This window comes from Geospiza fortis, unplaced genomic scaffold (genome assembly GCF_000277835.1).
Source record: "Geospiza fortis unplaced genomic scaffold, GeoFor_1.0 scaffold162, whole genome shotgun sequence".
Lineage (NCBI taxonomy): Eukaryota > Metazoa > Chordata > Aves > Passeriformes > Thraupidae > Geospiza > Geospiza fortis.
This window is the reverse complement of record NW_005054316.1, coordinates 6745978-6773725: the sequence shown is the minus strand read 5'-3', so window position 1 is coordinate 6773725 and position 27748 is coordinate 6745978. Positions and strand designations below refer to the sequence as shown.

The following is a 27748-nucleotide window of genomic DNA, read 5'->3' as shown; positions in this document are numbered from 1 at the left end:
TGGGCTTTCTGATACACTTTCTCCAAAAAAAGAGGAAAAAAATTAAAGAAAATGAGAACAAAAACCCCAGGGACACTCCATAGGATAAGGTAATGTTGTTTGTTTTCACACTTTGTATAGCATTTCTTTCCTTGTTTAGAGAGAGAACTGGATGAACAAAAGACTACTAAGCATTGCTTGAGCAGAATCCTCTGCTCTCAGTACTTGAAAAAATGTTATTTACCAGCTATCATGAAGATTGACCAATGGGTGGAGTCTGAGCTGTGGCACTTCAGGATGCTAAACCACCACCTTGAACCATTAAGTTTACACTTACATATTTTACTGTGAAAGTGTTTGATGATATTTTATCATGCTTTCCATAGTTACTCAGCACCCTTCTGGGATTTTTGTTTTCCTACCTAAGACTCTACATCCCTTGTCTCACAATGCAGCATGAAGCAATGACCACATTTTTACATGTACATTCTGTGTGTGATAGTAGGGGAGTAGTAATGTACTGCATATATATAGTAATAGGAGTTTCTTGGGGGATTGGATTTTTTTGTGCTCCTCAGGTTTCTTTTTACATAGCTTATTTAATACTTCTTGTAATAAGCATTAAAATGCTTGCTTCTAAAAAATAATATTTAAATTTTTCATGTACTGCTCAAGCTGTAGAACTTTTGGACCTGCTCAGTGTAAATGTAACCTGCCGTTCTAGGCACTTCTGTTCTTGTCCCACAACAAGTAGCTGGCCGCTGTTGTTTAATGCCCAGTCAGTGAAATAGTTTTAGTTCTGCCAACACACGTTGGCTCCCTAAGAAACAATAAATCGCATGTATTTTATGTACATAACCTATTTCTTAGCTCACGTGACTTGGAAAGCAGTGAGACTTGAAGTCAAATCCTATACATCTTAAAGAACTGTTGGAGTCAGACAGCTGTGGAGACAGATGGGTGTCAGAAGTCTCTTGGAGAAGCAAGAGTGTGTTTAGCTGCTGCTGAATCCCAACAATTACCATGACTTGGGGCTACCATAATGACGGTGTCGGTGTCGTCATGACTAATTAAGGTAGTCATCGAAACTTGCTTCATTTCTGGGAGGAAGGAGGATGCACATCTTGCTCTCAGTTTCCAATAGGTCTCCTCCAGACTTTCCTTTATATGATCAAAAGTAGAGGTTCCATATTTTGTGTTTATTGAAGTCAAGGCTCTTTATAAGCTTTCTTTGCATCAGCCCCAGAGGTAGGGCAGCTGTCATAATCATTCAGCAAATACTTGAGGTACACAGTTGAGTTCCCTATGTTCAGCTGTATCTATTTATTTGTTAACGTTTTGGGAGCTGTAGTTTGAGGATGTCCTTAGTAGCCAGCAGTGTTCAACGAGTTTGAAGTTATTTCTAGGGATCAAATAGAAGCCCAGCACATCCCAATTGACCCTCTAAATTAGTTTCCTGAAGCTGCAGCCTGAAAAAGAAACCTTTGTCCTGGCCATTAGCTTATACTCCCATTCCTATTTTTGTAAACTAACAGAGATTTCTGTCTGGTTATATGAACATTCACCTGTGCAAGCACTGTTAGGAGAATATTTGTCATAATAATGTTGAAATAGGCACTTTTACCCCTGCAGGAATGAATAGTTCCTTGTGTAATTCTGAAAAAGCTTAGAAAACCTACCTGCTTTTAAATAGTGTTTTCATGCTTATGCAGTTGGGTATGTAGATGTCAGGTTTCAGTCTTATATTAAAATAGTGAATTGGGAGCTCCTGAAAACCATTGAATTTAATGAAAACAGTTAATGACTTCACATTATTACTCTAGCAAGCACTCTCATAATGGGGATACTTAAAGAAGCCTTATTTATTAGTGAGAATGTATATGGGTCAGAATTAATTTTTAAAAAATCTTTAATTGTTTTCCCCTTATAATTTTCACAGCGGTACATAGTTAAATATTCATGATAATGCTGATGATATGCTAAAGGTCTGAAATAGATCTGGAGTCTCAAAATCAACACAGGTTATTTAACCCTTTTCATCTAATGCACCACTGGGGACTTGCGGAGTGAAATCCCAGAGCACTGGAATAATTAGAAGATAGTAATGAGGATTTAATTAGTCCTTGAGATATGCTGAAATAGGACCACTGAGAACTTTTCTTTTTGGACATGGATTGCAAGCAGAATTGATGCTGTTGCAGCTGCTGTGATGTGCTGGAAAATGTATTCCATTGCTGGAGGCAGTTTCATGGCAGCATTCTGTGCCTGTCAGATCTATGTGGACAGTGCCTGGAGTAATCACCTCCAAAATTGTTGAATAGAAGTTTCTGCCTTCTCCATCACCTTCTCCTAGTACCTTTTAATTTTTTTTCTTTTTGTCATTCTTTCTGTTCTATCTTTATTTTGTTCCGTTGTTGACATCCAGCTTTTGAGGAGTGTTGTACAGTTGTGTGCTCTATTAAAAACATATCACAGTCAGGCACAAGGAGTCCCTGAAAACTGCTTGCTCTTAAGAGTACAGGTGTTACACTAAGCAAAATTTGGATCCTTTTGACACTGCTGCTTGTACGGTTTATCCTCAGATCTTGTCCTTATTTAGTATTAGATCTTCACAGAAGTGATATTTACCAGTAGCTGTAATGTAGTAAATTTAAATAGCTTTTTTGGCAGTCAAGATGTTATCCAGTAAGAGGTTGTAACAGATGGGATGTGATCAGGCATTTTGATGTTCTCTTTGTGCTTCCCTACAAACACTAAGTAGCAACTGAATTCCTGTAACTAAAATTCCCTAATTTACCCATTAGATTTCATACAGGTATTTTTCTCCCCTTTAACTGTTTTCTGGGCATGCTTATTTGTACATGGTCGTTACATAAATTCCACTGTCATGCATTTTCTTCTAACGAAATATAAATGTTTTTGCTATGTGCAAGACACAGAATACCAATCAGGTGTTTTGCACCTACACTTCCTGATCAGATTTATGGCTTAATACTGACATTTGGTGGTAGAGATTCTTTTCCCTGAAATCTATTTTTTTCTTAAAAAGGGAAACCAGAAGGAAGAAAATAGATCAAAGAATTCTTATTGCAACAAGAAAGATACTGTAGTTTGCTTTTAGATCTTAAAAAGACTTTTTCCCTGAGAATACGTTTTTTGCTCATTTGGGGATTTGGGATCTATTCAGAGCACTGAGGAGCTAGAGAATAAAATGAATCTTGTCATTAACATTCTTCTGCTTGCCATGTTAACGATGACACCACTTAAGGTTAAATCAGACTTGGTAATAAGTTTACTTGATGTAGACTGAAGTATTTCAGGCTCTTCAAGAAAGATGCTTGAGACATGCATAGAGTGCAAAGCCACAGGTATGTTTGAGTGCCTCTTCTGCACACAGCGTTCTCCAAGTGGGTCAGTGCAGGGGAGCTGAGCTCTGTCTGGTATGCAGGAACACTCTGCCAGGCTGGGCAGAAATCATGCCCAGAAAACTTGGATAAGAGGATCTGTGCCTTCAACAAACAGAAAAAGTGCATCACGTAAGGAGGAAGGGCAGGGTTTAGTTGAAACTGTCGCACTAGCTCTGTAAAGATTCCCTTTTTTATCTCAAGGCATATGATGAAGTAGGAACATGATGCCAGGGAGAACACGGGAGCTGATATGTGAAGGCAGAGCCATGCAGTAGAGCCAGGCACCAAGCTTTTTTGGTGACTCAAAAAGCTACGTCACTTTCTCAACTTAGTAAGTGCTAAATTTATTGACAGTTTCTAAAAAAATCGGGCCATCATTTATTTTCACGTCTGTATTTTTAATCGGATTGTAAAAGTGGAAGTGCACTGAAGTGTAGTGTCAGTGTGATAAGCAGGTTTTTAAAATGTGTACACACTATTTTTCTTTGCCATTTTGATTATCAATGTACAGCAAAAAAGCTTACAATATGTCTACTTCGATTAGTAATCAACATCACTGGGAAGAAAAGTTCCTGTTCTTCTCTCTGAGCTGTGGAGTGCATACTTTTGTGTCTGTCCCTTAAGTGTTTCAGGAAAACCTGCCTTTCTTGCCCAAAAGTATTAGAAATTATGTTACTCTGCCAAAACAGGCTAATTCTTAAAGAAGTCAATCACCATTTCAGGATGCTGGTTCCAGACTGTACTTGGATTTCAGATACACAGCGGCCAGTCTCAGCTTTAGGTTCATCTGATTACTTGTGGCCTATGCTAAATATACAGCAGGCCATCTGCAAGAAGAACCTAAGGACAAAAGGGTATGATTTACATATGATAAGCCATGCTGGGAGACAGCAAAACTGCAGAAGTCGGATGTGAAGTAGGTAATAATATCTGTACAATCAAAACCCAGAGTCAGTTCTCAACAAATAAATGTTGTATACTAGCAGCTGGTCATTGCACTCTTTCTTGCTGATGTTAAATCTTGTTAGACTTGGAGATGAATCTTTATTTCATTTTTTAAACTAAATCGGGGATTCTCTTTCTGAGATTAGGGAGCAGAATTGACTTATTCTGAGAGAGTTTATATAGTTGCCAGCAGAGAGACTTCTCAATAGAAAAGTTTCCACTGACTTCATTAGGCAGCCATCAAATTCCCTGCCTCTGGGCTCAGGGAGCAAGATAAGCTACAGCAGTTACTGAAGAACTTGACAGAGTGAGTCAATGTTGCTGTCACACGCTTGATGTGAAGTTACTGGGTATGATCCCTGTCCCTGGGAGAGCTTCCCATCGTGGCCTGTAAACTGGGAGCTGCCTGTGGTCTGCCTGTTCAACAGCCCCATGGTTGTCAGGACACTCAGTGCCTAAGTTAACCTTTTTATGAAGCTTCTGTAAAGATAAACAACCTCTGATCTAAGACCCTTTATGTCCTTTTAAATTAATATACAGGACAGTGAGTTGAAATCTATATAATGTATATATTAATAGCTAACACTGGATAATTCCTACCATCCCAAAGGATCCCAAAAGAATACACACTCATCAGGAAACAGCTGCAAATCAAGGAAAGGAAAAAAATCAGTCAAATCATAAATCATGGTAAAAATAAGACTGAGGCAAAGGCATTTTGGGACTGAGGACAGCACACTGATTTTGTTTTTGTTTTTGAAAGAAGCAATATGATTTATTTTACATGTGTGCAACAGAAGACACATCACGTATATTTTAGTCTTGTCCACAAAGTATATATAGCAATATTCAATATATTTACTTCACAAAAAGGAAGATATGAATTGATTCAGGGAACCTTTGAACAGCAGTCTTTGGGGAGTCTCCCCAAAATTTTACCCTCCTGAAATTTAGACCATTAAGCCTACAGGCTTTGCACATTACACGTTGTAAAATGCCGGTCCTTGCTTGCTCTCCTCCATGATTTTCCTAAGTGTGCACGTTATTAGGGAAACTTAGACAAATGTTGATTGTGCAAAGCAGACCGACTCCTCAGGTTTTTCATGTTGCTGCTGAGATGAATTCCAGCATCCCAAGCTACCTGCTGAAATTCAGGTTTCCCTTCGGGGGCAGCTGGGAGGGCAGGGTGGGCGCTTTTATACTGCAAGTCACCGTGACCCTGATTTTTCAAGCACCATAGTAAAAGCATCTTCTGTAAGGTATATTACAGTAACAAATGATGTGTAAAATGGCAGATGAGCAATGTGGTTTTTGTTTAGGCTGTGCGTGAACATCTCCACAAATGTCTTTCTTTCTTTGTCCTCAGTATAGCACTTAAAATTTGCATCAGAGAGCATTATGCAAGGTTTGCATTAGGAAAGGTTGGATATTTCTTTCCCGGCTACCATCTGGGTAATCTGTCTGATCCTTCCCCAGATTCTAATTTATCAATGATAGATTATATGAATTTCAAGGCTAGGCAGTAGCAGAGGGAGGTTTAGGGGTGGGAAAAATTTAAACATTATTGCATGCTTACATAGACTGGGTTTTGTAATATCAGAGAGAGAAGCAGAGGAGATTCAGCCAGTTAACCTAATAGCACAGCTGGTAAAACACTAGGGGGTCTGGGTTAAAACCTTAGCTAGGTCATTAGTTTCCATCTTCCCCAAAGCTATTCACATTGTGAAGAGAAGCAGTCAGACAAATAAACAGTGAGGAGACTGTAAGATAGATATTAAAGCATAATAAGAAAATAATTTTAAAGAAAAATAAAACCAGTCCAGCACTTTTTCTTAAACAGAACATTGGTCTTTTTGTGGAAACAAGAAATACTGCAGTGATCTTTGCAGGAAATCCTAATTTTGCTATGATGATGTTTTCCTTTACTGCTGTTTCACATAAGCAAAGAAACATTTTTTGTTAAATGGATGTGAAGAAATGTGGTGGTTTTACTGCAGATACTAGCAGATGCCATTGTGAAAATAAATTGTCCAGAAACCAAAGGGAAATCATGTCAGTGTTCCTCTAGCCTAGAGAAGTTCAGATGGTTTTAGTGGTGCTTTGATGGACTTGGAGAAACTGGCAAGGTTTATGTGGGCTGAAAAAAAGAGCTCAGTGTAGAAACTTGATTACATTTTTTCATGGTTAATGGAGAAACATTAGAAGAACTTCTAATTAGAAGAAGAGCAGTTCATTAGAAGAAGAAGAGTTCTCAGAAGAACTGAGAATGTCTGAGGAAGGAAAGTTTGCCAAAAACTGTATCGTGGATGTGCAAGCATTTGCTTTTTTCTCAAAGAACTTTCTCCTAAAAACATTTTGGAACTTTTTTTTTTAATAGAGTGTGATTGGAGAAAGAAATAAGAATTTTTAAATACTTTTATAAAGTATTAAATGCTTTCTTAAAGTATTAAATACTTTTTATAAAGTATTATATAAAGTATTATTTAAATACTTACATAAAGTATTTAAATATTTTTATAAAGTATTATGTCCAAAGATATTGTATTGGTGCAGTGCAGGTATTTTATTTATTTGATTTCTTATTTCTTTTATCTGCCTGTTAACTGGACAGGAATATTGAGACTCGGTATTTGCATTGTCTAAATGAGATTGATACTGCAAGTTCAGGCACTCATGCTCACCAACCCATCACCCTGTGGTGTGTACTGCTAAGTCAGATGCTTTGTGTGTGTCAAACATAGGTCTAGCTGGGCATATGTAAATAAGGTTGCTTTCTGGAAAATGAAAATAGGATCTGAGAAATCTTGTGCCTGCTTGCTCTAGATACCAGGTTTTTTATGTCACGTGGTTTCACTTGATTAACTTAATTTCTGGTACATGGGTCAAACCTTCACCAGTTTCTTAATTGCTGTTACTTGTTTAGACCTGTATAACATTTTTGTCCGCTTAGATTTTTTCCAGTGCCTGAATCTCTCTCACTGTGTCCTTTTCAGTGTTTATTTTAAGTAGCACCTTAGGGACAGGTACCATGTCATTCTTTGCCAATGACAGTAAGTAGTTTATGGACAGGTAGAGCTGGCACCCCCATAAGCAATGGTGCAACAGTATTTTCTTAGCTCCTGCTGTCTGGAAGCCACACATCTCCAGGTATGACCACACCATGTGAAGATGTTTGTTCAAGTACCATCTGCAGACAAGCTGGTTGCATATTTAGGATTTTGGTGTCACAGGCTTACATGAGAATGACCAACTCTTTCAATTACTAGAGCACTTGATTAATGTGTGAGTTGTGTTCTGTTGGATATTTCCTTGCAGTGCTCTGAGGTGCTGACTATGGACATGTTTAGCTGGGCAAAAACCCAGACATGGCTCACCAGTCCGAAGCCTTCCTGAGCTGTCCTTGCCATCTGAAATGGGTGGGCTGGGCAGAGTTTCAGTGTCACTGTGATGTTCCTCAGCATCCTGCCGTGCTAACAGGGTGCCAAATCACAGAATAATGCTTTTCATTTGTTTAGCTTTACCCTGACATGTCTGTCTCAGTGCTGTTTATCCACAGATGAGCTAGGTTTGGGAGTCACTGCTTTAGATCCATTGTAGTTCTGTTGTGTACTCTGGTGAAAATCCTTAGAGAGTGGATACAACACAAACCGCTGTCTGAGGAGGGAAAGTCTGCCAAAAACTTGTGTCATGGGTGTGCAAACATTTGCTCTTTTTTCTCAAGGGTACTGACCAGTGCCTTGCTAAAATACCAAGCATTGGAAATTTCTCTGTTTCTCCCCACACACAAGTTTTTCCTTTAGAGGTAGTGGAAAATATCTCTTCACATACTTAATTTTTTTGAGCTGATTCATAAGTACACGATTTTATGTTATTTTTCCCTAATTAGTTGATCATCAGTGTATGCATCCAATCTGTTTCTACTGTTCTTATTCCATGATTTTCAGACTAATAAGCCTGTCTAGCTAGTAATAGCCCTTGCTTTAGCCTCTGCCCTTGAACAAGGGGAACTTCCTAGTTCCTTACTCAGAAAGGTTCCTGAGTTGTTTTGGTCCCAAGCTCTGTCACTAAGCATGCCTCTCTAGAAAGAGCTGTAGCCCAGTGTACTCTTCTCTTAGGTAAGTTCATTTTTACAATATACGGTTGCACGTTGTACCTTTCCTCTTTTTTATTTATCAGATGCATAAGTTAATGATAGCTAGCACTTTAAACTCCAAAGTTTTTGTGAGCTTATAATGAGTAAGTGTTGCATGTGTTTCCCGGTTTAATTCATTCATGAAAATCAATGGACTACTCCTGGCTAAATCAGAAGACCTCTCATTGACTGTGGTTAAAGCGTGTGCCAGTAGAGAGTTGCTGTCCATCAACTGATATGCAATAACCTGTTCCTTTGCAGTCACTTCCTTTTTGTTTGAGCTTCTACTTTTCTGTAAGGTTTTTTCATATTCAAGCAAAGATTTTAAAATATCAGAAGAATCCATCTGAGGTTTTACAGTAGTACCCAGCACATTCAGTGGGTGTTTTTCATGGGTAGTGCTAAGGTGATAGTATTCAAGAAACAGATGGGTTTGTATTGGTCAATGTGCAGACAACCTTAGTGCACAATTTCATGAAGCTTTAGTAATTTACTGTTTTATATCTGGTTTGTGTATACATATGCCTGAGGGAAGGACAAGGTTTTAAATTATTTTTAAAGGCATCATTGGTGGTATTAGCTAAATGATGTGCATTATCAGGTGTTAGGGCTCTTAAGAACAAGAGAAGCTTCATTTTTTCTTTTCCTTCATCAAAGGAGAAGAAACATTTCTATCATAAGCATTGCTTGGTTTACTTTTCTCTGTATTTTGCTAAAAATAAAGAAGAAAAATAAAATGCTACCTGACCATTTAAATGCTCTATATATGCTCAATTTGAACATACAAACATACTTTATTATTGTTACAGTGTGATGATTGTTAATAGTATGCTACTCTTCCACTGAGAGGAAAAAAAAAAAAACCTGCAAAGATGACTCTGCAATGTTAAAATGGGTTTTAATACCGTCATTCTTCATGTGTGTAAATGTAGTATAAAAGCTAACTCAAAAGGAAGGGAATGCTTCTGGCAGGGTCACTTTATTCAGCTACTTCTGAAATAGCTTAGTTTGCCAAAACCCACTCAAGTGTTTTTTCAATAAGTAATCTTTTGTTGTGATGGCAAGTAAGGCATCACCTCTACCTCTTTTTATCATTAATATTAAGGTAAGGGAGTAGATTTGTTCACTGATGAGTATGTTGCCACTGCAATTTTAAAGGCTTAATTCATAGCTGTTTCCTAGCAGTTTAAAAGACAAAACAACCCACCTTGTTGTCACAGGAGTTGACATGTCAGATGCAGTCTGGCTGTTGAATCACTTCACTGCCATTACTCTAGTGCACCTCTAATGTAATCCTACTTCCATTCTTTACAGAAGAAAACTTTATCTTAAATCTAATTTTCTGGAAAGAAAATTTATTTCTTTTTGTATCAGCTATGAAATGAAGTTGAACACTAGGGAAAATGTGTGTAAATAAGGAAAAATGAATGTATGCCAGCTGCTCCCTTTCATTTTTGATAAGATTCTTAGAATTGATGTTGGTTTTTTTCTTTATGATGCATGAATGTTAATGTATTGACCGGGAACCCTTTTCTCTCTAAGACATCTGAGCTTCCTGCAAATACTTAAAACACTTCAAACTCATGCACTCATCTCTGGATGTTGACTGGGCTCTCATGGAGGTTGATGAGGATAGGCTCCTCTATATTTTAATGGAATCCAGATCACAGTAAGAACTGTTCTTTGCTACTCCACATCTCATCTATAGCTGAAAAGACTCGTCTCCTCTCTGGAAGGAAATTAGAACATGTCCTGTTTTAACATCACACTTCAGTGTACCATACAGACAGTGGCAGAACATAGTATAGCATAGATATTCTTCCTGAATTTCAGGTTTCCTTTTCCTTAATTCTTTATCTTCCTTCAAGAGAAAATAGCAAAGCCAGCCTTGATTTGAGAAGAATCCCACACCCTCTGAGATGATGAAACTCATGCCTCACATCAAAAGCAGTTTAGGAGTATGTTCCTTTTTTGTTGTGTTAATCAACATCTTTATTAAACTAAGGCTAGAGCATGAGTTTGAGTAGTATCACACAGTTATCTCTGCTCTTGAGTTACTGGAATGCCCCCAGCTTGGTTTTGGCCAATGTTTCCTGAGCCACAGCCCAGAGCATGGATAAGGCAGGACAAGGGACTGTGCCCAGAAGCCTTACAGATCAAATTACCAGGACTGAGTGGGAAGGTTTATCTGGATGGACACAAGTGTACCCTCTCTTCCTGTCATGTTTTATTTATGACTGTACACATCCATTCCACAGCATCCAAAATAAGTGAGGAGGAGTTTACTGAAGAAGAGGGCATTTGAGTAGAAACACTTATTTTTTACTTATTACTCTGGTCCCTTTAGAAGCCTTTTTGACAACAGCAGAGCTGGTTAAAACTGATAATCTCCATGTTTTTCACTAGACATGAGTCCATGTTCTCCATTAGCTTCAACAACCAGCAGTCCCTCTGCATCACTACTGGAAGTTCCTATACCAGTAGCTGTTCAGTATATCACCCTTCCTTGTGGTGTTAAGAAAAGTACTCCTTGCAATAATAATGGGGCTGAAAAACCTTAATCACTAGCGCAATGTTTGGAAAGTTACCTCATACAGATTAAAAGCTGAACAGAAAAAGCCCCCTCACTACTATACCAGACACAGGAGTAACTTTATTATCTTTATAATAAATTCTTAGTGTGACCAGTACAAATTTTTTCATTCAAATGGATCCCACAAGAGTGATATATATGGTGTGTGTTGGGAACATGGGCTTTGGTTTTGTACAGACATAAGATTGTATTAGGTTTCTAAATTACTTACAGCACTGTTAGCAGAAGACATAGGCCTTGTAATAAGAGTTGTGCCCAGAGTGGAACTGCTTTAAAAATCAAGGGGTCTGTTTCAAAATAAAGCTAAATGGAGAAGGTCATGCAAGTTGTCCTTTGCAGAAGTGTGGAGTTTTCCAACCAGTACAGACCGGTTTCCAAGCTGCCATTTTGCACTCAGTTTTTTGCTGTGTCATGTGTCAATGTCTGCTCTATCTCCAGAGCAAGTGCCAGGCTCTGACTTTGCAGTTCAGGTGTGATCAAGTTCCTTTTCTTGGGGTTTGCACAAAGATCAGGAAAAACTGATGCATATTCAGCAAATCTTGCAGCTGGAGTTTCAGCACAATATGGGTCAAGCTGTTCACAGCACGAAAGAACTGTGCCCAAGGGGTACAAAATCATCTCATCTCCTGGTTTTTCTCCTTACAACCTGCACCTCAGTATTTTCAGTTATGAGTCTGATCACATGTCTGGATATGGGTCAGAAAAAATTACCTTTCTTCATGAATCAGGCATTGAGTGTCTGGGGGTAGGGAGAGGGTGATGTTTGGTGCCACCCTGTGGGAGGACACCCTGGCCCTGTGGGAGAGTCATCCTCTAGTGCCACACCCCGGCATAGCAACGCTGTGAGGGCCCCGACAAGGGAGAGAATGATGCATCTGACTCCATGGATATCAGAAGGCGAATTAATTACTTTATTATACTATATAGTTCTGTACATCTAAAACTGAATCTGCCAGGCATTCAACCCTGCACACAACTGCACACACTGCAGTGAATTTCGTGACTGTCACCTGACAGTCATGACACACACACACTCTTGGCCCCGATAGGCCAAGGAAACAAAACACCATGACTTTGGGGTAAACAATCTCCATATTGCATTCTACTTTTGCACAAACACAGGCACAGCAAATGATAAGAGTTGTATGTTCTTTCTCTGAGGCTCAGAGAATGTGAATCCCAGAAATGTTCTTGGGAAGAATTGTGCCTTGCTTTTCTCTGTGAAGAGAAATGTGTCTACACCCCGGGGCTCCCTCCTCACCCAGCACAGTGGCAGCACAGCCAGAGCTGGCCCATGGTATGTGCGGGTTTTGCCTCACAGGGAAATGGAAAGATGAAATTTAATATGCAAGCAGAACAGGAAAGAAAGCGGATTTCCTCCAGAAAGAATAATAATAAAAAAAAACCTACATTTTGCCAGCATATCCTCTTCAACATTCAAAGCAGCACTAAAACCTTTCATGGTATAAAACATCAGAAAACCTGCATCCCTACATAGACATTTCATGGGCACGATTGCAGGATTTTTCCCAGTTCATGAAAACTTTAAAACCCCACCTCAAAACCCTCTTCTTCCTTCATTTAACAGGCTTAGTTCTGTTCCTTCATGTGAAGCTTCTAAATTTGATACTGTTTCAGAGGTCTCATGCTGTCACTTTTGAACCTTAAGTTAAATTGGGATTCATTAATACATTTACAAAAAGGAAAAAGGAGAGAATGCAGTGGAATGTGCAAGGGAAAGACTAGATGAAGGACCTAGAGAACAAACACTTAACAAAACAACTGTTATTTCTGGCTGGTATGACTAGTCTTCACATAGAGGTAAATTTTAGCTCTAGTGAGTTTGTTGGCAGTAGAGAAGTATTTACAGTGGGTTTCTATATGCTGAAATGAGGCATTTTGGTAGCAACGTATAATTTTGAAGATGTGATATTCCCACCATAAGTCATCAGGCAAATTCACCTAGTACTGCTAATTAACTAATGCATATAATTGCCTTTGGTTTTTTTTTTCCTAGAAGTTGTTTTAATTTTAAAAATGGCACCCATTTGTAAATAAGCAGGACTGCCCTGTCTTCATTTACAAGTAAAAGTTTTCAAACCTTATGTACAGGTTTTGATGGTTGAGACATTATTGCTGACTTGGAGATGTGTGTGGTTTTCTTTGAATGAACAACAGCAGTTTTCTGGGTATTCTTAGTCTGAAATAACTAAAGAGGGATGGCTTATTTTAATGCCAAAGATTTTTTTTAATAAAGAACAGTTACCTGAATATTAATTTTTGCTTTGGTGCTTTTCTCCCTATAGGTTTTATGGCAGGCATACAGAGGAACCCCCAAATGTCACAGTATGGACCTCAACAAACTGGACCTTCCATGTCACCACACCCCTCACCTGGAGGTCAAGTGCATCCTGGAATTGGTAGCTTTCAGCAGAGTAATTCAAGTGGTACTTATGGGCCTCAGATGAGCCAGTATGGACCACAAGGTAAAATGCTTGCTGGTGATAGATACAATACTTTATATATTTTTTTTACAATATATATATATATGTATTGTGTATGTGAGTATGTATGTTAAAAACAACAAAAACACACACACACAACCCTCTCTGTAAAAAAAAATTCCTAAGCAAATAAAGCTGTGTCCTAAGGTGGAGCTGCACCTTGTGGAAGAAGCTGTTTCTGTTATTAGCACCTTTCTCTGCATAAAAATAGCGACCTTAAATAAGGCAAGGAAGTGAAAAATCTGTGGCATTGCCAGGTCTATTGTTTAGGAGCCCAAGCATGTCATCTCTGTGATGAGGCTGCATTTGAGCAAGCATGGAATAAAGGTCACAACATCGCTCCCAAAATAGGACTTCTTTTCTTGGATGAAATCCCAAGGCCAACCTGAAATTGCGTGGTGACTTTGAGGGTAAAGTCTTAGAACAAGCATAATAATACAGTGGCTACTGTGGAAATAGAATATTGAACTCTAATGCATATGGTTTGTGAATCTTAACTAACCCTTCAGACTGAGAGAGACAGTTCCTTTTATTTTGCTTGTTTGACAGAATTGGTGGGCGAGTAAACCAAAACAGAATTCACAGTTTCTGTCCCTGCACAACCTTGAACTTGTCTATTGTTTTGCCTTTAATGGATAACCTTTATAAAGTATGCATCTGTTTAGGGGTTTAATGAAGTCGAAGTCAAGCCATGGCATAAATAAGGGTCAGTATTTTCTTTAGAGATACATAAAAAAGCTTTTCTATTTCAGCACTTCCTACTGTTGCTTTCTTACTTAAAAGCCTCAGAAAGGACTTGAGCCAGCGATGGGAATTTCTGTAGGGCTCAGTGACTCTCCCGTGCTAGCAAGGATGGTTATTTTAGTCTCCTGAGTTTCTGAGAACCAGTTCTGATGTTTGTTTGCAAGAAGCCCTGCTGCCCTATGCAATGCTCCTTTCTGTTTCATCTCTGGGTAGCGTTTGGTTTAGTGTTCTGAGCACAGGGCTACAAGCCAAGATTCCCCAGTTTCTAATTTTGGCTCTGCCTTTTGCATCATCTTTCAGCTTAGGCAAGTAGATTCATTTCTCTGCTTTGCTTTCCTTAACTATAAAATGGGACTAGTAATGCCTTATAGCCATGTGTGAAGATTAATTACCTAACTCCAGTTGACTGGTACTTTCCTTTTATTTGGAAAGCATTTTGTGGCCATAAAATGCTGTCCAAGTGCTTATTTTATCTGCACAGTGAGCAACTAGCTTAACTGGTAAAAAATCCAGTGGATTTATGATGTGCTATCCTGACTTCCAGCTGTACTGCTGCTGCTGAGATTCCGAACCATGGGAATAGTGGGTGTCAAGTGCAGTAAAACATTAGCCATCCACACTGATTGAATGGAAAGGTTTTTGTACTAAATCAATGCATTTAAGTAACACGCCAAATACTACTTTCTTTTTTTGCTTGAGTTCAGCAGTTCTTTTCCTCCCTCTGTAGATGAAAGTGCCTATGTAATGATTTTATGGGTCATGGTCAGGAAGAAACTGCTATTAAAAAGTGAACTTGAGGGACAGGAAGAAAATGAGCATCATTGTCATTAGCAGGCCATTTCAGAAGGGTTTGGTGAATAGTGTGATGGATGAAAACCATGTTCTTCTCCCAGTACTTGGAAAGTACCAGTGATTCTGTGCACTGGTCATCATAAAATTAGGGCCTTGCAGACTGTCAGCTCTGTAGGTAACAATTAGACCAGAAGAATACTGCATTTACACCAGGTTGATCTAACCACTAGGGATGAAGATAGTGATATTTCCAAGTTATGTGTTTACCTGGACTTAAGGTTTTAATAGCATTTTTTCATTTTAAATGAAAGTAATCCATAATTGCAACTCTTAACATACCCTATTACAAAGCATAATCATATGCCAGCAATGATGAATATATAATAATGTTATCCCATTTGCCTTTTTCTGCCAAAATAGGAAATATATTAAAAATTACCTGGGTTGAAACCAAGTTCTTAAATTATTAAACTAAAGTAATTCTCACAGATCTGATTTGCTTTCCATGTTTTGTTCACATAGGCCTTCTTCCAGAATATTGTTAAGCTTAGGCTGGGTTTGACAGGACTACTTGTATTTTCATATATGCATCAAAGCATTCTGAACACTAAGCTTTTGATTCGGCTTTGAATACTGGATTTTACTATGTGCTGTCCTGAAAACAATTGCTCAAGGCTAGTGTCCTCTGTGCAGTGGAATTGCTCACCATAGTAAAGACTACACCATTAAGTTTGGACTGGAAGTATTAGCCCCCAGTTCATGAAAGCAGAATGATCCATTTCATGCCTGTGGTTGATTTATTTGATTTTCATGTGTTTACATGACAATTAGAACTATAATAAGAGCAGAATATATTTTCCCAGGAAGCAGTTCTGTACTGGGTCCTAGTCCAGTTCTTTGAAACCATTTCCGACAAAAATAATAAATGGCTTTGGCTCCACATTTCTGTGTGTCTGGGATACAACACAGGAGCATACAGTACAGAAGATTAATTTTAATTTTTTATTAAATCCCAGCATTTTCCTGTCCCCAGGAATTAAATAAAAAAAAAAAAAGCAGAGTGAGGATGGAGGTTGTTACTGAAAGAATTTATTTGGTTTGTTTTTGGGCAACATCTAGCTCAAGGGCTAATGAAGCTCTGGTCTATGACCTGAGCATCAGACTGCTGCCACAGCAAAATGTCCCTTAAATGCACTCTGGAGAGCAGTCAGATGCCGTAGTCAGTTGGATCTTTTAAGACTGGGGCAGAGAAAAGCTTCCTGTGAAATCAGTAAAATGTCTCAGAAATGCATCCTGTCTTCCTAACCTTTCCTACTCAATTCAGCAGTAAAGCTGTTCTGTTGGGGTATAACAAAGAGAGAAATCGGTACTGAATTTGTTTGAACCGCAACCCCAGAGCTTCACTGTAAGTTAAACCCCCTTTTGCTTGTGATAAAGTAGTATGAATTGAGTATTTGTGCTTTTACTGTTGGACTCATTTCACAAAAGCATTTTGTATCTAGTTCCTACTGATTTTAATTAAAATGGTAGCACTTAAGGATGAGATGCCCTGTGTATCTTGAGGGTTTGGACCTCTGAATCCAGACCCATTTATGCAAAAGTCTGTGGAGCTAAGACTTAAATATCAGCTGTATCTTACTGAAGTCCCCTAGATGAAATAGTTCAGAGGAATTCAGAACAACACCTTTAAATTGGCTGTAGAAGAATAGCTTGATGGTTAAGCGCACATGTAAAAAATTCTAGAGCTATTCTAAGATGCTCTTTTTAATACGGTGAATCTGATCTATGTCTAAAGCAGAGAGGAAAGCTAACAGGTAGTTCTCAAATCTCCCTCTTTTTAGTTTGTCTAGAAATGGCAAGATCTCAGAGCACTTTGTTCAGCAAACCTGAACAAAGTGGACCAGAGTTTCAGCAGTAAGTATGAACATCTGTCTTTGGCAGGTTGTTAGTCAGTTTTTTTTGCACTTTATCATCATTACACTTTTTTCTCCCCTCTTGATTCCTGTTACAGCATTGTTTTTTCTCATGCGTTAGAGATGTTGTCTCTCTTGGTACAATTCTACTCTGCCAAGGGGGAGTTGGAATCAAAAATCCCTCAGATATGGAGGGGAGGAGTTGTTCAGTAGTACTGTGCAGCCGCTGTTGCCAGGCTTGTACCCACTTGAAAAGTGTGGGCTCTTGAACTTGGCTGCCTGACACGTCCAGCTGATGTGGGCTGGCCTAGCATCTGCTGCATTCATTGTGTTTAATGCTGCATCCATCTGTTTTCTGTCAAAGCCACTGCCAACAAATTACTAATCTATTAGAGAAACATGGAAATAAGATTGCACTCCTCATTCCTGGCAATTCCTCTTGTATTTTGTTTGGCTTTTATTTTGCCCTTTTTTTTTTTCCTGTGGTCTGGGAAAGGTATAAGAATAGCTAGTGTTTGAGGTATTGAGGAAATGCTTAGGGAAAGAAAAAGATGGAAAAAAACATTGAAACTTGTTTTCTTTACTAAAAACTTACGACTTCCCTGTGCATCTTGTATCCCTGAAGATGAACGATTAGGAGCTATTTTAACTGAGCCACATATTTTTATGGAGAAGATTCCACTGTTTTTTTGTGTTGTGTGTATGCTAGAAAAGCCAAAGCACATAAGATTACATTTTATTGTCCCAATTCAAAATAGCACGAAAACAGCAGTAGTGTTTTAGCATTGGTGTTTGCTTCTCCACACATGCTGCTGAATGTACTTTGTAGACCCTAAATGACAAAACAAATTGGCTTTATGTAAATTGGACTGACAGTAGCTCCCAGTGATCATGGATATCAGGTCTTCTAGTGTAGGGAGAGAATTTGCTTCACTTTGGGAAGTAGTGTTACTAATAGCATGTACATAAGATGTGCTAACTGCTGTGCATAATCTTTGAGTGCACATATACACCATCCTGCTGTATTACATTTTTTTGCTCAAAGCAGCTGGAAACCCAGAGCAACATCCAAGTTGTGTGCTGTTGCCTGTAACACATAGCAGAGCAGTGTGAAACTAGTCAACCCTTCAGTCTGTAGTCACTTATGCTAGATCAGATGCATGCCTTGAGCCGGTCTCAGCAACTAAAACTCTGGCTGGGGGCGATGGCTCACTGAATAGAGAATAGTCAGCTGCCAGCAGCCAAGCCTGGAAGAGGAGGAGAAGTGACAGGGCAGTCTTAAGACAGCATAAAGCTGAATCTGGAGCCTTTCATATCCGCTGAACCACACATTGGGGATCCTTCTGTGAAGACCCCCAGGCAGAAACTTGGATTTTAAAGCAGAAGAGGATGGTTGCTTCATTTCCTTGGGAAGCGTTGGTCTCATACATTCTCACCAAGGAGACCTTGTAGTAGAGTGAGTCAGTAACAGACTGGAGAGGAAAAGATTAGCAAAAGCACAGCAGCAGAAGCATATGAATTAATTATGTGTGCATTCAAATGATGGATGAATATATTCATTTCAAATACAAACAGGAGTTGGATGCCACCAACTCCTCTGCCTGGTAGCTGAGGCCTGAGGAGAGGCATGTCTGATCTGCACAATCACAGGAAGAGTCCAAGGACTTCTGCCTTCAAATAAGCGTGGGAATATCTGAGAGTAGTGAGGAAACTCTGTTTTGTGGCATCCCACAGGGAGGGAATGGGTCATGTTTCCACTAATCTGGATGAGATGGAAATGAAGACAAGTCAAAACTGATGACTGAGTAGTGCAATGTGATACATTTCCTAAAATAGTTTTCCATCATATCTTTAGCCTTTTTTTTTCCCTCTTTCTCATGCTGCCTGGGTTTGTTTCTGTAACACTACATGCTGTATACTCGATTTTTCTTGAGATTTCAACGTGGCAGGAAAATCAGCACTCAAATGAGTTAAGCTGCTGCAAGCAGAGCACTTCACTCTAGTGACAACACAGATTGGGTTCAGCCAGGTTTTCATGCTGTCCTTCTTAAGGCACTTGCTTATATGAGCATCTTTGTGCTGTTGCTGCTTACTTGTAAGACTAGTTTTCTCAGAGGAGTTGGACTGTAAGCTACCACTCCTTATGCTGACATAGCCAAACTGAACTTACTAGAGAAGCAGGATGGGGCAGGAGAGAGTAGTAATCTTTCTTGGACCCCAGCAGTCATCCTCACCAGTCCATACCAAATCATCTCTGTCTTAAATGGGCACAACATTTAGGAGCAAGAAGCCTGTTGCCTAAACTGCAGAAAGACAAAGGAACGAGAACATGAAATTACAAAAATAAGATTCTCCCTTGAACTTATGCAATGGGCTTCTTACATGCCACGTCTCTCTCTACTGCATAAAGCAGTTGTGTACACTGTGCTGTGCTGTTAACTCTCTGGAGGGGTTATTTCCTGTTGCCTTGTAATTTACATTAGACAGAAAATGTTTGAGAATACATGAAAATCAGATTCATAGGATCATTCATGTTGGGGCGTTGCTCAAGAGCTGTTCTTGGCTGACCTTGTATTTAAATCAGGGTCAGATAAAGGGTCAGACCAGGTTACTCTTGGCTTTATCCAACTGGGTTTTGAAAACCTACATGCTGGGAGTCTGCATAACCTCCTTGGGCAGTTTGTCACTGCTTCTCTGTCCTGGTGTAAAAGCGTTGTCCTGACTTTGAGGCCAGCGTGGGTCACTTTAGTTCACATGTGTAAGTTCTGCAGCTGCTAACTTTCTAAACAGAAACATTTGCTCAGAAGTTTTAATGTTTTTCTCTGTGCTTTTTATCATTTTGTTCAGGAAACTACTCCAGACCACCGACGTACAGCGGTGTCCCCAACACAAGTTACAGCGGCCCAGGACCTGGCATGGGTATAAATGCCAACAGTCAGATGCATGGACAGGGGCCAAGCCAGCCTTGTGGTTCCATGCCCCTGGGACGGATGCCATCAGCTGGGATGCAGAGCAGACCATTTCCTGGAAACATGAGCAGTATGACCCCCAATTCTCCTGGCATGTCTCAACAGGGAGGCCCTGGGATGGGCCCACCCATGCCAACTGTGAACCGTAAGGCACAGGAGGCGGCTGCTGCAGTGATGCAGGCTGCTGCCAACTCCGCTCAGAGCAGGTATGCATTCAGGTGAAAGGAGTTTAAATAAGGAGGAACGTTTTCCTTGTCATTTCTGAAATAACAGCACTGTGGAGGTGTGTGACTGTGCATTTATACATGTTCTACCTATGCCCTTATCTCTGGGAGGAGATGGTGTGTCCAAAGAATACTTTTTCTTAATCATCTCCTTTTCTTGAGGAGAAGCATGCTGTTGCCTGTTTGAATTATCCTCTCAAAAAGCAGTTGTGACAATGGTGATGATGGCCACTTTTAGTTTGGTTCTTGGCATTACAGCTTTAGGGAAACCCACAGGATTGCAGTGACATTCAATAAGCCCGCTGCAACTTTAAACTTGAGTTTTTATAATTTTTATCTCTGGTAAAGAGGGGGCCAACATGTCCTCAGCAGCTTACACCTGCCAGAGAGTAAGGAAACCTGTGAAGCTGCCCATCCGCTCTTGCATCTACTGCCCATGTTTTGCACAGCAGCGCTGCTCAAAAAATTCTCTTCTGTGTGATGTTCTTGCTCCCAAGCAGGCCTGCAAAAGGGCAGAGGAGGGCAGGCTGAAGGGACCAGCTGGAGGGGAGAGGCAGAGGGAGACATAAAACAATCTGTAGTTATTTGGAGTTGATACCTGCCACTTGTGCATCCATAATAGAGAACCTGCAAACAGAGCTGCAGAGGTTAGAGCCCTCCTCTGCCTTCTTGTCTCCCCTTTGGGCAGCATAGCTGCATGTTGCCATTCATGTATCAGTTTTGGTAAAAGGCACTTTGCTATCCATGTCATTCTTAAAATGACTGAATATTAATTAATTTTTTTTTGTGAAGTTTTTCAGATTAAGTAACATCCACATTTCCCTGGACTCAAATAACTCCTGGCATATTTATTACCTTCCTCTGTTGCAAGAAGGTCCAAAATATTTGAGAATTACATGAATCTAGTTGCACTCTTCTGGTGAATGTGTTCATATGTGTGTGCATTGCTCACTGCACTTATGCATGTGCATACACAGATGCACATACATTCATCCAGATATTTATCATTCAAGACCAGTGTTTGGGGACACTAGATTTGCTCTTATTCCAAGATGCACTGTTAAACAAGAAATACGAAGCCAGTGTGTCCCTGTGTTTGTTACTTTCTTGTGTTGAGAGCTTAAAAGGCAGGTGGCTACTAATGATGACCAGCAGCAAACTTTTAAAACAATAACAGTTAATTTAGTGTACTTCATGTTCTTGCTCAGTAAAATAGAAACAGGCTCCTTTAAAGCAGACCATACTCCAGCAGATATCTGTGAACCAGCAGTCCCTTTCTTCTGTTGGTTGTTTCAACAGACCTGTCTAGTAGGATTTATGGAAGTCTGCTTCAGTCTGTCTGGTTTAGGCTATAAGCTGATAGGTCAGGCACGAAGGAATAAATAGGCCATCACTGCAGCTGCAGGAGCAGGATTTCTCTATAATCATAGAATGAAAGGAAAAGCTCACGTTTGTTGGTCTTGACAGCAAGAAAAGACTTTGTGTTAAGTGGAAAGCATTTGGTTGTGATTCAACTTACACGTTGGGCAGAGTGTGTGATGTTTGATCAAAAACTGGGTTAAATGATTGCCACTTCTATCTCACATTTTCCTCCCATGCAACTTTTGTAGAACTGCTTTTTCTTTCTAGCTTTGACTGGACAAAACTGCACCATTTGGCAGTATTCCTATCACATGCTGCCCATTCCAGTGATCCAGCACCTATGGAAGAGCTGAGCAGTCACTGAATCTCTATCACAAATACTGGCGAAAGGGTTATATATAAACTGCAAATTGTGAGGAACTTGCCACACCGCTTTCATGCCAGGGGTTTGCAAGTACACTGTTTTCCTCTTTGATCTCAAGTCAACTGTAGAGGAGAAAGCACAATGGCTTTTGGCTATTCCTGCAAGTCCTTGAGACACAAATATGGAAGGAATGTATTTGACATTGACTTGGATTTGGGATACAGATCAAACCCAGAGAGGTTCTGCTTCAGGCCACCACACACTAGGTCACCTGTTTATCCAGTCTGGAGCTGGCAGACACACCATGTTTTCTTCACAGCCCCTGAACTATGGCAGCACTCAGGCTCCCTCAGCACACCAGCCTGCCCAGTACGGGTAGGCAGCAATGTAAACTGGACTTGCTGTGGAAGCTTGGCATTTTTTGAAAATGTTTGTGAACATCCCATCTGGCTGCTGAAGGAATATAAAAATCACATGAAAGATACAGAAATACTTGCATTGTAGAGGGGATTTTAGTTTTTTGGATTCTTTTTGCTAATGCCACTGTGACAGTACAATGAAAATCTACACGTCACTCACTCAACACACCTGCACAGCTTTTGGCACAGCTCCATTTTTGTGCCTAAAAGGGACTTGAAGAACCACATCACTGAGAAGGAATGAGCTGTCTCCTTTCCTGACCCAGGCACCATTTTTCTCTTCATTTTTGGTGTTCTTGTCTGCAGCAGTGCGTGCAGCCACATTTTCTGGACTTGGTGGTATTGTCACTATTGCCTAGGCAGAGAACTGCAACCCCTAAAGTGTGATCCTTTTCTGAGAGATGATGTAGTGCAGGAGTGATTACAGGGCTTCTTAATGGGATTTGCCCGGAAGTTTTAGTACACTGTAGTTGATTGTGCGTGTATTTGAAAAATTAGTCTCTAGAAGAATTTTTAGGAGCGCTTAGTATCCCTTGCAAAACATTTGCCTGAAGTGCAACTACTGTTTTCTCACCAGAGTCATCCACACTGATTTCTGTAACCATATCACAAGTTACAGAACTGGGAGAAAGTGTCTATGTTGGCTCCCAGCCTATTGCTCTCTCACAAACAAGTCCATCTTCACCTGAGATTTAACTCTTATGGACTTCTCTACCATCCTGTTATTCCAGTTGTTGCCTCTGTGGGAAATCTTAAATACCCAAATTATTGCTGCTGTCATGGCAGGTAACAAGTTTTAATTAGCAGTTTTCTGTAGCTGCTAGTTTGGTTTTCCCCTTAATAACATTGTTCTTATATATGTACAGAAAATGCAGAAAGAAAAAAAAATAGAGCACAAGTCTACTGGTTATCCAGTTCAAAAACCAAAGCTTAATGAAATGGGAGAACACTCCCACCACACTACTTTACCTAACTGGGAAGACATCCACTCCTGTATGCCAACATGCATGGACAGTGCCCAGCCTTTTTCTTTGAGTGTGTTGAGTTTATAAGATTGAGCTGTGGAGCTCAGAAAGTGTTGCATTCTTATTATTATAAAGCACCCTCCTCTGTGTAGAATTAAGAATAAAATCAAATGGTTGTGTCATAGTCATGGTTACACAGTACTATTTCTGTTCAAGTTGGTTGTGATCCACTTCAAGGTCAACTTGTTGATTCAGTAGCCAAGTATCAATAGGGAAGAGAAATTTATCTTCAGCTGTTAATCCACAGGATCTGTCCTTTCCCAGCTCAGGAGTCTCATTTAGACACAGAACGCTGGTTTGCCTCTGCCTTGCCAAGCCACACTAAGCAGCAGCATAAAATGAATTTAAATGGCATGCATCAGAACAAAAAAATCTCTTCCACTGGGGCACAAAATCAATGTTCATTAAGCAGAGAAGGATGATCAGGATCTGACTGTCAGCCAGTTTTACCTAGGTATCATCCTCAGAGCAGACGACCACCCTTTTCATTAGAATAAAATCATATAAATTAAAGTGGTGGCTGTGGAAGATACTAGGTTTACACCATTTGAATTAGCCTTTGACCTCATCTTGAGGTCTGCTTTATGTTGAGCTTAGATTAATTTATACAACTACATAATACCTTCCCTGTAACCTAAAATCTTATGATGTGCTAGGCTGTCTTGTGCATGCATGCCAGGGCTTCCCAAATGATAACTGCTGTGTCAGGCTAGAGAAAAGTAAGGTGTTTTTAAGATGTCTTCATTGAATCTCTTCATTGTTTCAGGCTACCCAGAGTGTTCAAGCTTGCTCTGAGTAAAAGTTCACAGCAGGCAACGTTAAATAAATCTCTAGTATCCTGTGTAGTAATTCACTTTATTTTCAGGAGGAGAGTGTGAAGGAACTAGAAAACAGTGTTTTCCTTTTTATATTTGTCTTGTCTTGGTCTCAGTATAACCATTGACTGGTGAGGACTGTATGTTGAAGACCTAATATATCCAGGGAAGAAAGTTGGCATTGATTGAAACCCCAAGGGCTGGTTCTGCTGCAGGAGACTTAGAACCCAGAGGAGACCTTAAATGACCAGGTGGCTCCAGAAGATATTTTATCACACTGTGATTCTTAGAACAGCACATATATTTGTGGTGATAGACAAATGTTTCTGTGTGTACAAAACTGCATCACAATAAGCCTTCAGTAATAACAGTTTTAAGGAAATGAGGTACTGTTTTCCCTGTTGATGTGAAAGGCAGCAAATTTAGCCAATATCTTCTAGTACCAGCCAGTGTTGAGCTCCTCAGTTTGAACCTTTGCAGGACTATGTCTGCACTGTCTGTGAGCTTTTGCTTCCTACAGCAAGTTCTCCGTTTAAAACTGATGATCAGTTTGGCACCCAAAGTCAACAGCCATCTTTAGAGCTAGATGCTTGTCACCATCACTTTCAGCATCTCTCATGCTAGCAGTGAGTGTCATTCTGAGCATGTCTTCTTAGCAGTTGAAAGTGTGACTGTAGTATATGGAAAGGTAAAAACATAGTTGTAAAATGGCTGGCTTGGATGCTGTTAGTAGTGTGGCCTTAGAAAATGTAATTCAGTGCTAGCTGGCTGTAAAATGTGCATCCAACTGGATGCTAAAATGAGCCTTTTGTTTGTACAACTACAGTTATCAATACCTGAACTAATTACAACAAAATGAGTTTTGATGTGCCTACATGAGCAGCAATCCTATCTTTGAAGGCAGCCCCTTTGACCTCAATGTACCTTAATATGATTCTCTGGACTGCATGTTGCAATTTTGTAAATTAAAGCAATTTTTTTTATAGATTGAGTGAATTTAGAATTCAGTGCCATTGATTTTGGAGGAGACGATTCAGACCCAGTAGTTTATTAAACTGAGGAATTGGGAACCAGTTTTGCTATTTGCAACCTCTGATCATTTTAAATCCTGGCCATTGGGTTGCTAAATTGAGGTGGATATTTACATTATCTTCTGCTGATCCCCACCTGAGAAGTGGTGTTTTGTCTCTACAATAGTGTGTGATGCTGCATTGCTTTGACATACTTCTAGGCATTCTAGAATGTGGTTCTGGTTCTAAATTGCTTAGCAACTGGTTAGATACCACAGCCTCATTGTAGCATGGTGAGAAGAATTTAGTACGTTTTTAATCAGTCATAAAACTGATCAAACAAAGCTGCACCAATATTAGAGAATTTCTGTTGTACAGAGAAACACAGTTAGTATAAATTAGTTTTAAAAGTGCATTCTAGATGTCTTCTTCTTTGTGTGTGTATAGATGCACTTGCACACTTGCACACATCCAGGCACACTAACCTTCCATCAGCATTTCTCCCCTGCTATGTATGTATAATTCATAATCCCGTGTTGCTGGTGCCAGCAAAGCACTTTTTCTGTATTATTTTCTCCAACAGCAGGGTAATGCGGCACTGCTGATGGACTAGAAGGTACTGGTGAGGAAATCTAGTAATGGACATGGTGCATTAAAATGTCAAAAGGAAAAAGAAGGAGGCGGAAATGGGGAATAAATTTTTAAAAAAGAATAATAATATAAATAAACCCCAGAACTGTTTTAGGTGTTTTACATCCTAGTGCCTGTCAGGCTTGTGCAGTATTTTCCAGTCTGGCCCTTTTGATCTTGAAACTTGGATTTAAAATTCTAATTGTGATTTTGAAAGCTGCAGTTTTGTAGCGGGAAGTCTTGAAGCACTCCAGTAAAACTTACCATCTTTAATCCCTGGAGAGAGTATATATTTTCCATTGTTTTCCCTTTTCCCCTTAAGCTTGGAGGTGCTGTTCTTCTCTGCTGGGAAGTTCAGTGGAGTGCAGGAAGGTTAAGTACTCATTCAAGTTTCTTTGCTTATTCAAACCAGGCTACTCCTAGATGAAAGGCTGCCAGCTGTGAAATCCCCAAAGTAAACTAGGCTAAGATAGGACTGGTAGCCATAATTGGAGCCAGTGCCTGCGTTATCTGTTGCCTTTGAAATAAGCCCCTGGCAAGAAAGGCTCTTTCTGCTGGGTCTTTTATTTAACATTCAGTCACAGGGAAGGAGTTGCTCCTCTTCAAATTCAGGCCATTCACAGTTCTCCAGGCTCAAGCTGTCCAGTCATTTCCCCTTTGCTCTGCTCCTCCAAACAATCACAGATTTCCTTTAGAGATCTTGGTGGGTCACCCTGAAATGAGTCCCACTTTGCTTTCAATTAGTGCTGTTCTAATATCCTGGTGGTACTTTCAGTCCATGAAACTAAATTTGGCTTCCAAAATAAAGGCCGTGTGTAGATTCAGCAGGGTGAAGTGGTTTTGCTTCTTGGCCTAACTAGTTGTATTGTCTCTGTGAACCCCAAATACTCCAGTGCTGGCTCCACCTGAGGTTGGAGGAGATGCAGAAATAGCTGGAATATCTTCTCCCCATGCTAGGCTTCTCTGTGATTTAAGGGGTAAAAAGTCCAAATACTAATGCTTACTGTAACTGTAATTTCTAAGGAAGCTATTAACCAGCATTGACATATTTCTCGTCTAAAGGACCCATGCTTCTTCCCTCTGCATGAGAAATAGTCATTTGTATCAAGCTGATTTTTTTGTTTTTTCTTTTTTTCTTTTCCTCATGTTTTGCTTTGCAAAGCAGATTCATGTATGGGTTTGTTCTATAATGTATTAGGAGGGAGGAAGTTCAGCTCAGCTTATATGTATTTATTATTGTAAGGGGAGAGCTAGAAATCTTCTGTGATTGTTTTATTTAAATGGAGATGCATTTTATGGATCAGCTCAAAATTGCTGATAAAATTGTGTAAGGATTGGAAGAAACTTTACATGCTGAGCTAACCAAAGCCATTTCTTGTGGGAGACTAAGAGAAATACATTTTTATCTGGAATTTTGTTTTTCTAAAAGGTAAATCCATCATTTTGGAGCCCTCGTTGTCACCATGCTGCAGAGCTCTTGCAGGCAACCAGTGATTTGGGGAGGCATTTTTTTCTTCTTTGGACTCATCAATCAAGTCAACTGCTGTATGCTGTTCATGCCATTAGAGATTAACCACAGACCTCAAGAGTCCTACTCTTTTCCTCCTTCAGAGAGTAACCATTCTTAAATTGTGAAAGAAGGAGTGTGTTGGGAAGGAAGCATGATTTTTAGTCATGAATGAGAATTTTCACTTACCTCAGAGACACTTCTAATTCAATTATTATTGTGTCAAGATTATTTTTGGCTTGATTTGGGTGTTTAGGAGATTCATGGCTCTCTGTAGAAAGACTAATTATTTTGAAACAAAATTGTAGTGTAGGACTGTGTAGCTTATTAACATTCTGCCTCTGGGTTACATAGAAATTCTGTACCTTAAAATATGATCTTTAGGACATTAGGAATGCAGTATTTCATTCATTG

General features: G+C 39.7%; 1 protein-coding gene across 5 annotated transcripts in view; it reads left to right on the top strand.

Annotated features, from left to right (window-relative positions):
* Positions 1-27748, top strand: part of ARID1B (AT-rich interaction domain 1B) — a 243544-nt gene that overhangs the window by 163882 nt on the left and 51914 nt on the right. For all 5 annotated transcript variants that reach the window (XM_031056279.1, XM_031056276.1, XM_031056274.1 and 2 more), the window contains 2 exons: positions 13363-13542; positions 19857-20184. In XM_031056279.1, coding sequence (XP_030912139.1) covers positions 13363-13542; positions 19857-20184 — 508 coding nt within the window. The remainder of the gene's footprint in view (positions 1-13362; positions 13543-19856; positions 20185-27748) is intronic.